At 41.0% G+C, this 12515-nt stretch overlaps 1 protein-coding gene across 3 annotated transcripts in view; it reads right to left on the bottom strand.

Moving 5' to 3' along the window:
- The window catches only part of TAPT1 (transmembrane anterior posterior transformation 1), a 57883-nt gene that overhangs the window by 15832 nt on the left and 29536 nt on the right, over positions 1–12515 (bottom strand). For all 3 annotated transcript variants that reach the window (XM_059675272.1, XM_059675282.1, XM_059675263.1), the window contains exons 4-7: positions 5002–5164; positions 2266–2401; positions 837–934; positions 592–661 (exon numbers count right to left, since the gene is read on the bottom strand). In XM_059675272.1, the coding sequence (XP_059531255.1) occupies positions 592–661; positions 837–934; positions 2266–2401; positions 5002–5164 (467 nt within the window). The remainder of the gene's footprint in view (positions 1–591; positions 662–836; positions 935–2265; positions 2402–5001; positions 5165–12515) is intronic.

Genomic DNA, 12515 nt, shown 5'->3' with positions numbered 1-12515 from the left:
TGAGCCAAACCGGTTAGGGCGGCTTCTCTTTTCTTATTTCCACCTTTCCCTGCTACTCTACAGCAAGTGATCTAGACTTTCATTCTACAACTAAACCTTGGTCTCCAAGTGAGGTGGCATTTCCCACATGTGCAGTCCCTAAATGCCTAAACTCTGTCCAGTCAGGGACAATACCTTCTCCAGGGTAGCACAGCTCTTAGCCCTTATTTGTGAGGGGCCTGGGTTGTCATAATTCTGTTCTTGGTAGCTTAGTGGCCTTAGCCAAGTCAAATTACTTTCCCTGTGTTCTAGTTTTCACATGTATAACATGGAATAATATCATCTGCTCCAAGTAAATTTCTGGGTTCATGAGAAGTTTTTAAAAGTACTGATAAGGTTCTATACAAATGTTTGTAATTTGTTATTATCTTAAAGATCCTGAGATTGCAATAACCAAAATAATAAGCAAACTTGGTAAAGATGTTGAGAGAGTAAGAGAAAGCACAGCTTAAGTCAAAGAAACAATAACCCACAGGAAATGTGACATTAGAGTTTTAGAATAAACTGCAAAATAATATGCATAAGCTGCAAGTAGAGTCTAACTGTACATACCGCTATTTGACATTTGAAAAAGATTGTTCTTCTCAAACTTCTTGAAAACGCTTCCTTTAATTTCAACAAACTGAAATAGTAAAAGAAAATATTATCCTTATCATTATAACTGTTTTAAACATGGATATAGTATATATAAAACTTCCTGAATAAATAATGTTTAGGAAAAATAATTCATCCCATCTAGAAACTGCTGTGAGAGTACCCATTTAACCTCAGAAATGTAAAGTAAACCTCATACTCACATTATTAGACATCATGATGGTGAGCAAGGACTTGTTGTGTGAGTTAAACGCTACGTTGAGAGTTGTTGCTTGAACCATTATAAGAATTGCATGCAAAACTAGCAGTAAGTGATGTCAAGGAAAGTAACTTAAGTCTGTTTTCATATTATAGTAACAGATAATACTACACAATTTTCAAAGTGAATAATGTGGGGAAAGATGACTATGTTTTCAAGTCAAGTTTTACATAAGTACTTTATTCTTTGTAATTTTTTATTAGGCGATCCAAATTTGACTGGATTATGATGTACACCACCATATGAACCAAGCAACAGCAGAAATGAACCGCGGTGCACCATTCAAGTGGACTGTGAGTCCTGTTCTTTCTGGTTCTCTGGCATTTGGCTCAATGCTTGGGAAATAGGCCCTTTAAAAAGTTTCTTAAATAAATAGAATTATGGTAAATACTGAAAGAAGACACTTAGCAATACACATTCTGAATTAAGATCATTTACATTCTAAAACAGAAAAAACACAAAGCAAAAATCTGGAAGCGATCGTCCTCTCCTGCTCTTCTGGGGATGAGGAACATAGACAATAAGAATTGTCTGATAATTAAGGTTCGTCTTCATTGTCTTTTTTGAAGACATCACAAGTTGCAGAATTATATTCATATTACACGTGGAATGGTTTATTTAAATTAGAACAGTAACTTTTATTCCATTATACTTGGAACAAGCTTTTACTCTACAGAAATCTTCCCACTTAAGTCCTTTAACTTTCCAAGTATTAATCTGATTTTTTCAAGTATCAGTTTGAGAGAGAGTATGGAAAACCATGTGGCACATTCCTGTGAATGAATCTGACCCCACCCGGAAAATGCAGGCATGCACGTGTGTGTAAATATATATGAATGGGCACACACACTGTTTATATGTAATGAAGCCTTTAATCATTAAAAAAAAAAAAAAAAAAAAAAAAAAAAAAAAGCTTTAAAAGGGCGGTGAGAGGGGAGAATAAAACCTCCAAAATTCCTCCAAACCAATTTCAAATTTTACTCCTAGATGAACTATATACATTTTAAGCCCAGGTTATAACAAAGAATCCACAGGCTTAAAAAAAGATAACCTTAAAAAATTCAATATACCTATAGAAAGCTACACAGATGTATATAAATGTAAAGTATGTATAATACCCTTCAGTCAAAAATCCTTCCACAGAACCAGTTGCACGGAGAACAGAACTGTTAGCAGTTCACAGCAGGATGCACTGAGGCTCGTTAAGTTAACATACAATTGACTCATAACTAATTTCTCTAAAGAAAGCAGACATTTCACACAATGCTCAGGACACACATACACATACCTTTAAATCAGAGAAACAGCTAACCAAATAAAACAATGCAGAATACGCACTGACTGCTAGAATGTCTGATACGTCAAAAGGATACAGACGTAGAGAACAGCCATGAGAAAGTGAGGAATCACCCCAATGTGAGCTCTTTTTCTTTCTTTGGGCTCTGTTGCCGTCCAATAGAGAGCATCTAATATATCTTGACCGAATGATGAAAACAGACGATCTGCTACCTAAAGAGAAAAATGATTGAAAATATGTTTCTTATTATTTCCATTCAAACATGTTACTACAATTCAGAAGCAACTCAAATACTAGGGCTCTGCGTTTATACAAAAATAAACACTTAGTCCCACCAGAAGGCCAGGTCCGAAAGAGCAGGATCTGTGCACTTATTAGTATCCACGACCACATCTTTATTCCCTGACACAGCAGTGCTCCGATCCTCGTGTTATACGAATGAAATTCTGTCTAATCAGCCACGTTTGTAACAGAACAAAGTTACTACATGCTGGCAAAAATCAAAGGGAGAGGACACAGCAAAACCATAGTTCCTCTGGCTTTAACTCTCTAAATTCAAATTCAGGATTCAAACTTAAATCCTTTAGGACAAACATATCATTTGATCCATTCTATTCATACCTAATATTTGCCAACAACAGGAGCTGTAATTTGTTTGAGGTTTATTATATAGAATACTAGAGGCCCAGCGCACAAAATCATGTGCGGGTAGGGTCCCTAGGCCTAGCCTGTGATCAGGGCCATCTTCTGCCCACTCGCCAGTCCCCAGTCCCACCCCACAGCCACCCACCCTGGTTCCCTGTGGTTCCCCATTTGCCATCCTGTGATCGGAGCCTGCAGGCCTTTGGGGAGAGACCTAGAGATGGTCAATACACCTCATAGCGACTGGACAAGCAGTCGTTCTGGTCGTTACGCCGTTATGGTCACTGGACTTTTATTATATCGGATAATATGCAGATTTACTTCTTAAAGACATTTTCAGGTACTGGTCTCCAAAATATAGGATGATAAATAAAATGAAACACATAAAAAAAAGAAGATATATCATTGAGGATTCAACTGAAATGTCACATTCTGAGAGGCCTTTCCCAGACATCTGCCTCCGGTGGCTCCCACAGTTGGTAACGCATCACTCTAGTCTTTTTCATTGTGGCATGTAGCATTTCCTAATACCTCCTGGCTTACTGTCTATCTCCCACCTGTGGAATATAAGCTCCATGAGACTGGGCTTTGTTCACCACTGGATCTTCGGGGTCTAAGGCAGTGCTGGCATACAGAAAATGTCAATTAAATATCTGCTGAATGAAGGAATGATAGCTACCATTTAGGGAGCTCTCACCACATGAGTGGCACTGTGCTAAGCCCTTCCCGTGTACTGTCTTCGCCCTCACAAGTCCCCTGATATCTCCAATTTACAGACGAGAAACTGAGGACTGGAGACAGTCAGCCACCAGCAGCGTGGGCAGGGTGAGCGGGGTCGCAGCAGCTTCTATCTGCACGGGAGCCCGACTCTTCTTGTCCACTGGGCGTGAACCACACCATCAACTGCAGTCCATGAGTGAACAGTAGTAAAACCATTCTGATCAGCAATTCATGGGTCCTTTTTCTTGACCCATTTTATAGTAACAGCAATACCACCTCGTACAGGGCTTTGTGAATCAGGAAGCACGCATCAAGTTGGGGCGAGGCAGAAGCCCTGGTCCCCTGCAGTCCCTGGAGGGAAGGCAGTAACGGAGACCAGTAGGGCTATGGCATGAAGAGCCACTCAAACAGGGTTTCTTTCTGAGAGGAGAATGGGGAGCAGGATGGTGCTCTGCCTTACAAACTTGATCCACACCCACCATCTGCATCCTATCCACCAGGCAAAGCAAGTGTAGGGCATGAAGCCTGGAGTCGGGAAGCTGGGGGTGGCTTGAAACCATCATAGTCAATGAATTTATTTAGCCAGGATGGCCCGAGTGCCACACCGTCTGTGGTGAACTGGGAAGTCCTCAGGCACCACATCAATGCAGCCTGAGAGAGAAAGGCCGGCAGCCCCACATCCCCCATCTGCCCACCCATTAGGAAAAACCCTTTTCTGCCTCATTTAAGATAGCAGACCTCACTTATGTTCCTAAAAAACAGCATAGAAAAATGCAATTTGAATCTCAAAAATGTATTATACAACATAGAGTAGCTTACTGTTTAAAAAACTTATTAAGATTCTGCCTATAAATAAAGCACTTTTTTGCTTTGTGTAACTGTTTATTTTTGTATAAATGAAGATTTTCACATGCTGACTGCTCTAAGTTTAACATGAGATAGATTGTATAAAAATGTTAAGTACTTAAGAGATTTTGGAAACATATGTTTACTTGCTTGATGTGAAAAGTTCAAAGCAATCACACATGTAAATCTATTATAGCAAACATATATATAATCCTAACATTTTCTTCATAATTTTTAATGTTCTAGCATAAAGAAGACATGGGTTTTCAATGAATTTGCAAAACAAATTTCCCTGTAGTATGACAATTCACTTTCTCAAGGGGCACTGACCCAAATATACCCAGACGGCAGGTAGCTCTTCCTTCCTGCACACAGGGCATGTGAGTCCCAGGACCAGCAACACGGTACCATCTCGTCAGAAAGACAGACTCCCCAGCCTCAACCCAGATCTACAAGTCAGACTCTGCATTTTAACAAGGCCCCCAGGTGCCTGGCCAAGCCCTGAGGGCCCGAAGCGCCCTCCCTAGAGCAGGCAGGAAAGTGGCCTGTCCGGAACGCCTGGGCAGGGGCCGGCGGGCCGGCGGGGAAACGAGGCCCCTCCTACCTCGAGCATGTTGTAGATGATGTAGAGCTTGATGACCGACTGCCCCCTGATCAGGTGGTACATCATGGAGTAGTCGACATAGTGCATCATAAAGTAGCAGATGACCAGAATGACACCCTTCAAAATGTCACACACCTGGGCTGGCTGCAGCAAACGCCTGTCCCTGAAACAGAAGTAATAAAAGCCCAAGTTTTACTTCCTAGGTTCTCAAAATGCAGAATCTCTACTGGACACACACTGGCAGACACTGGTAATGGGAATTAGGTTCATCTCCTAACAAGGAGTGCTATGGATATAACTGCGCACTTGAGAGTGTGGAATTTTCTGCCACGTACAGAATACAAAGATAGCCAACCAGCATTACTCTGAGAAGTGGGCAACCTTCACAGGTGAGCACAGCGGGCGGGCGTCTGTGGATAGACTGCTTTAAAGCGACGGACTTCCAAGATTATGACACAAGCCTTTCGCCCCACGATGAAGCCCTGTCACTGCTGACCAGCCCCTTTCACACACGTTCGCATTCCATGCACACTGGTACCTGGCACTTTTCATTTCACGGCCTAACCGATTTCCCTATCGGTTCATAAGGAACTCCTCTTTCTACAGCAGTGTAATGTTCCACTGTGTGGATGCACCAGACATTATTTAGCAAATCACTGACGATTTCCCGTCTTCAGCAACTGCAAACCGTGACAGAATGCACATGTCATGCTTCGTATATGAAGGAATATCTCTAGGTTAAATTCCTAAAATTGGAATTTTGAGGTTATGTTCACTTGACAGTCTGCCCTCTGCAGAGGCTGCACCAATTCAACCTCAACTAGAAGCAGACAAGAAAGCCAGTAGCCCACGTGCACAACACGGTGTCTCCTCAGCTTCCGGATCTCTGCCATTCCCACTGGTAAAAACTGGTATTCAATGCAGTGTCAAGGCTAGTTTCTCTCGCTGGGACACTGACATCTTAATGTACTGAAGCTACTTGTATTTTCAGTGAATTCTTTCCTCATACCTTTCTCTTGCTGGTTTGTAGAATAGCTTTTATTTACAGAAGTTAGCCCTCTGTGACATGAGTTGAAAACAGTTTTTCCCTAATTAATATGAAATCATTCCTCACTTCTGAGGTCAGAGTATGAAGGGCTAAACCTAAATTGTGAGTAGAAACAGCTTACTTCCACACAGAAAAAAATATGCTACAAAAAGGTTTAAAATTTCTTTCACTGAATATGAGATCCTGGGCTCAGATGGGTCAGCAGCTTCCTCCACGCCCACTGCAGGCTGATTCCTCAGAAGGCCGGCGCAGTCTCCTGCGAGGGCAGCTTTCATGCCCAGCGCCATCACTGTAAAGCCCTGAGGATCATCTCTCTTGGAGCTGCAGGACGGCCTCACTCCCGCCCAACGTGATGACGCTCTAAGCCCAAGGCTGGCCTCAGTGTTCTGAGCTGAATACTGACAATACTCGGCCTTCCTTCCTATTCTCTGCAGCGCTTTCCTAACCCTCGTCCACATTTAGGCTGGGGGCTCCTTTCCTCCAAAGGTCCTTGTAGAGCTGAACAAGGAATCTGCGAGTCTTCCTGGGTTACGTGGGACACTGCTACACGAGATAACGAGGATGCAAACATCCTGAGAAGAGGCAAGTTCTGTGAGGACTATGTCCAGGAAGGGCTAAAGGGAGATGGGAAACACTGGGCTGAACCTAATGGGACATGGGGTCAGAATTCGTCTAAGGCAGACAAGTCCTGAGATGGGGAGGACAATCAGCGAAATTATTCTTAGCAGCTGAAGTGTTGGGTAAAACTGCATCAGGATGAAGCTGAGCAGTCTGTCGTCAATTCCCTGTCCCTTTCCTCTGCGCTGCTCCTCTCTCTTCCAGGCAGGCTCTGGCCCTTTCCTCCCCACGGAACCCAGACTGAGCTGCATCTCCTACCTCCAACATCTAGCCCAGAATACAGACCTCTGCTTGGGCTATTTGGCTATAAAGGTAATTAATTCTGTGCCTTCACCCTACAAGATTAAAAATGGAAGAGGGGTTACATTTGCCCAGAGTTGGAGCTAAACATACTTCTTTCTTTTAATGTTTTTTTTTGTTGATTTTTTTTTTTTTTTTTTTTTTTTTTTTTAGAGAGAGAGGAAGGGAGAGTGAGAGCGATAGAAACATCAATGGGAGAGAATCAACATGGATCAGCTGCTTCCTACTGGGGACTGAACCCACAACCTGGGCATGTGACCTGACTGGGAATCGAACTGGTGACCATTTGGTGCATGGGTGGATGCGCAACCACTGAGCCACACCAGCCAGGCAATGAACATACTTTTAATTCAAACAATGAGAAGAGACACTGAACACCCTTGGGTTCCTGGCCTGTGTGAGGGTCTCCTTGGGTACACCCAGGGGACAAATGAGGCCTCAGCGAGGAGTGCACCGCCCACCTCCTCCTCAGGAGTGTGGCACAGCTGGGCATACGGTGACAATCACAAGTCCCTCATAATCGTGGGCCTTTGTATTGATGTTTTATGAATTAAAGAAAATGATAGGAACAAAAAGTAGGGTGGTATTAATGAATCTGCATTAATTACCAAAATGATTTTAATAACTAATTAAAGTACAAAGGTATACTTAGAGCTTTTGGCACTAGATTGGCAACTACTACTAGTAAGTTAAGTGATCCCAGTCAAAGCTATTTTACTTTAGAGATAAAGGGCTATTTACTGTCTATGCCTAATTGTATTTCTTTATAAACATTTGCAGCCAAGGCTGACGTGTTAGTGTATCTGTGAAGAACTATTATATTTAACATAAGTCATTGTTAGAAATTAGAGTGACCAAATAAAAATGATAATAAATTTAAACTTAGAAATTTAGCATAAACAGTTTTAAGGAGCTTTACTTGCCTAGGAGTAAACCTGGCTGTTAAAACAACAGAAAAGTTGTGGAAACACCCAGGCTGCAATCCAGTCACTACGTGGCAGGCACCGCGCCAGGCTCTCTGCACTTAGTGTTCACAGGAACCCTACGAGGGCACATCATCACCCCAGTTTTAAGACTTTAAAAGGAGGCAGAGTAGCCCTAACCAGTTTGGCTCAGTGGATAGAGCATCGGCCTGAGGACTCAAGGGTCCCAGGTTCAATTCCGGTCAAGGGCATGTACCTTGGTTGCGGGCACATCTCCAGTGGGCGGTGTGCAGGAGGCAGCTGATAGATGTTTCTCTCTCATCGATGTTTCTAACTCTCGATCCCTCTCCCTTCCTCTCTGTAAAAAAATCAATAAAAATAAAAAATAAAAAGAAGAGGCAGAGTAGTCAGGAGTGTGCCTGCAGCAGGTCGGCTGGAGGGGGAGGGGGGGAGGAGCGGGATCTGAACCTCAGCCCGGCTCCAGGCGTGCTCCTCACCACCATCTACCTTTTTAGAGTTTTCTTTAAAAGAAAATTTAAACTTACAGGAATCAACAACTCAGTAGTTTTTATCTTTCTGCATAATTTAATGCTGTGTAATTTATCACTGTGCTGTCATCACATTTAGAAAAACTATTGTACTAAAAAGCAAATACATCTATCATTTTTGCTCTTTACTTCCAAAAAGAGAACAAATAGGATACAGACTATTGGACCCACTGTTTTCTGAGCTCCCGCTGCTCTGGTAAAAGTCTTCTATCATAACTGGTTGCTACAGAGATGAATCTGATTTTCAAAATAAGGAGTATTATTCAAATAAAAAATACAAGCAGAACTCTTAAGAAAACGGGTTTTGTTTCCATATAAATGTACCTGTTAATGAAAAAGAAAAACGGCAAAAAAAAACCTGTTTGCATGGTGGCATCTTAAAAGACGTACAGGAAAACACCTAACTCCAAAACAGTTCACCTGGTTCGTAAGGACTGGAACCGCCCCAGTATGGGTTTTCTTCTCTGCCAGGGTATTTTTAGATAACACTCTGATAAGCATGTCCAACTCTGTAATAAGCTTATCCACAGCCCTGCAATCAGCTCTGAATTGGCTTTAAATAACAGTTTCAGGGCAAAGTCCTTCTTTATAATGCCTGTTAAACTACAGTCACTGGCAGTTCACTTTGCAAATGCTGACAACCCCACACAAACACAGAAACAAGTGAAAAAGCTGTTGAGCAGAGTGAAAAACCCACTAATCTAATTTACAGGCTGGCTGTGAACACCGGGAATATTAAACAAGACATTCAACAGAACTTAAATTCGTTTTAAATTTTCAAGTTAAACTGCTCTTCCAGAAACCAGATTTCCTACATGTCTAAATTTTATCTTTTACTCATTCAAATCCTTCCATTAGACTTGCAGCATTACCAACAGAGCACTCCTGCTGTCTCCCAGGGCTCACAGGTTTACGGGAGCCCAGTGACATTGCAGACAGGATGATCAAGGGCAGACTTTCCTCCTCCCTGCTTAGCAGAAGCTTAGCAGAAGACAATCTGCTAACCAGTAAAAACTGGTCTCAGACAGAAAGATCAGGAGAGGAGGCAACACAAATGAGCAAGAGAAATGGGTAACCCTGCCTTGTTCATTTTCAAATCGGTGTTGAAACATGCCAAGGTATCACCATGGGATATTTCATTATAAAATACGTAGGCTGGGTCTTTCTTTCTTTCTTTCTCTCTTTCTCTATCTGTTTAAACGTTTTAAGCTATATGTGGTATGACAGAAAGAAAAAAGAACTATAAGGACTATTGAAATGCAAAATATTAAATACGGTTCTCATTTTTGAAAGGAAAGTCCCTTTATAGTTTTAAAGTTAAATTGGAATAAAGTACTGAGATTAAGATATTTTCCTTGATTAGAAAACTGAAAATAAACTGCTTACATGGAAGGAGCAGGGCTCAGAGACTGCTGTGGGCTTGGGCTTGGGCAGGTTGTGTTTGCTGCTGTGAAGTCTGGCCTGAATGTGTCATCCAAGATCATTTTACCAGGTGACTTTCCTGTGTTAGGTGGGATCATGGTCAAATCCTGTGTAAATGTGGACAAAGCTTGACCAGAAAGTACAGCCGGGGAACCACATTTTCTTCGTATGTGTCCATTCCCAAATGGGTATGTCTGCCTACGCTGGGGTTTGTTTTTTTTTCATTATAATTAATATTTGTTTGCACTGATGTCAATTTGGCCAAGAGAATAGAAGGAAAAATCAGGGTTTACTCACCACAAGGAGTCCCTGTGACACCACATTCCACTCTATAAAGGAAGTGAAAGTGCTCCTCCCTTGGGTCTGATTCACGAGAGAGAAAGAGAGAGAGAAGGTTGTAATGTTGCTACGCTACTGAGAGCGCCATGTGAGGGAACAAGGGACAACAACACCTGGCACTACGAAGACTCTCTAATAAAACAAATACACTGCTCTCTACAAATCAGCCACGCAGATCAGCCCTGGTGGAGGAAATAACAAACTTGTTTCCCCAGACACGGGCACCAAGAGCTCTCCCTACATGTGCTCCAGGGGTGGCATGAAGCACTGGGGCAAAATTAAGGCATAGGTCTAAATAGAGAAAAATCGTGAGAGAGTGTGTGTGTGTGTGTGTGTACATGAAGTCAATTTCAGGTAGCACTATCTTGAAGGAAGTAGGCATATAGAGGAAACTCAATGTTAAGAAACCCTCAAGCATTTTAAATTCATAATTCTTCTGGGAGATAAGAGCTTTTCTAAGAGGCAAAAGCTCAAGAAAAAAAGGACTTTATCGTCTCTTAAAACAAAAACCCAAGAAGCCTCAAATAAGAGTTATGCCTAAAAACCAGGGTGAAATAACCAGAAAATTTGCTTACGTATTTCAGTTGCTCTAGAGTAAAAGAAAAAATAGTCTAGCACATAAACCTACTCTACAGTTATTACTGTCTAAAATGTTTTAAAAAATAACAAGCAGATCTTGGCACCAGATAGTATCATTTTCTCTATAATGGCCCTCAATTTTCAACTCAAATGTGACTAAGAATTCTAACACGCAAAATGAAGTCACAAGATTTAGGAGGAAAGAGGGGTCACAAAAATGCCAGGCAGATCAAAAACACTGATACAACTGGTTATTCTATACCCTATAAGAAAATTTGTAGAAATTAGGTTTGATACCTGACTTAGCATAACAGAATACTTTAACACGAGTATGTTATTTTATTTTTAACACAAATATTTTAATACCTTATCCAAGACAAACGGATACCTTATATAAGGAATCAAAACTTAATTTTGTTTTCCATGTCCTCATCATTTAACAAATTATCCTAATTCAAGTAGTATCTGGAATGTTTTTCTAAAATGATATTACCCTATCTGGGAGAGAGGGAAGAATACATAACTGAATCTGCTTTGAAAGAATATGGGTGTTTATTTATTTTAGTCTACAATAATAAAATATTTGGGGGCAAAGATTTTTCAAGATTGTTCATTCATTAGGATCAGTGTTCAATGCAGTATTCTTGAGATTACTAAGGAGAGACACAAACTTTTTTGAAAGCAGTGAATCCATTGCAGACAACACACACCACTACCAAGCCAAGCTCATTACTCTGTCAATGTCATAAAGTGAACAACATCTGAACAGTCAGAAGATGGTGAAGTGCCCACCAATGGAGCACCGTGATGAAGGCTGGGTTTCCATGAGGGGCTGCGGAACCACCCTGGCCCTCAGAGATCCTGGCCCTTGGTCACAGAGAAAGATAGAGTCCTTGTCTACTCACTTAGCTGACACACGAGCAAAAACCCAAACCCAAACCCAAATCCCAAAACCATAGCAAGGTCACAGAAGATTTAGAAATAGGTTCAAAGAATGAATTCTACAGCAGAAAATTCGGGAGGCTGCCAGTTTTCAAAAGCCTCTCATAAATGCTGTCTCAGATAGAACTCTGCAAGGACAGGAGGTGAGAACACTAATCTTAGATAAGAAAAGGCGGCAATAACGTTTATCCTAATATATATGCGAGATGGAAAGGAACAGTACTAGACTATAAAGAGTTACTGTTTTCGTGTCAGCATTTGGATTCCTTTGACAAATATCCCTTTCCCCTGCTTTTGGGGGAATAATTTCAAAGAACTAAGATTAGGAAAAGAATAACTTTTTCTTTTCTTTCTTTCATTCTCTCTCTCTTTACAAAAAGAAGACTGAAATAGAAGAGAGTGAGAAAAAGAAAACAGATAAAAGAATGTAGTCAACTTCCTTGCTGTTCTCTTTAAGTTCTTCTTATCCCTTTGAAAAAACAAAGTGAGAATGAAGGAAAGAGCATGTTTTGCTGGCTGAAAAAGGAAACCTGATACAGCTATAGGCAAGGCAAATGAAATAAGCTGGTAATGGGAATAGAGAATGTTAGAAGAAAAGCTATAAGAACGCAGAATTTGGCTATTTCTTAATAACAACACTTTTTAAAAGTAAAATGTATTTTTATATTCCTAAAATATTTGAAAATTATTAGACTTAATATTAATAATAGCACAGACTATTTAAAATAGCTGAAGTTCTATTGTATAATTTTAACTGCATTTCACATTTCACATATAGCATATATTTATTAGTGA

The sequence above is a fragment of the Myotis daubentonii genome, chromosome 1 (assembly GCF_963259705.1).
Source record: "Myotis daubentonii chromosome 1, mMyoDau2.1, whole genome shotgun sequence".
NCBI classification, from domain to species: domain Eukaryota; kingdom Metazoa; phylum Chordata; class Mammalia; order Chiroptera; family Vespertilionidae; genus Myotis; species Myotis daubentonii.
The sequence above is the reverse complement of the archived record's forward strand: the minus strand, read 5'-3'. Positions and strand labels throughout refer to the sequence as shown.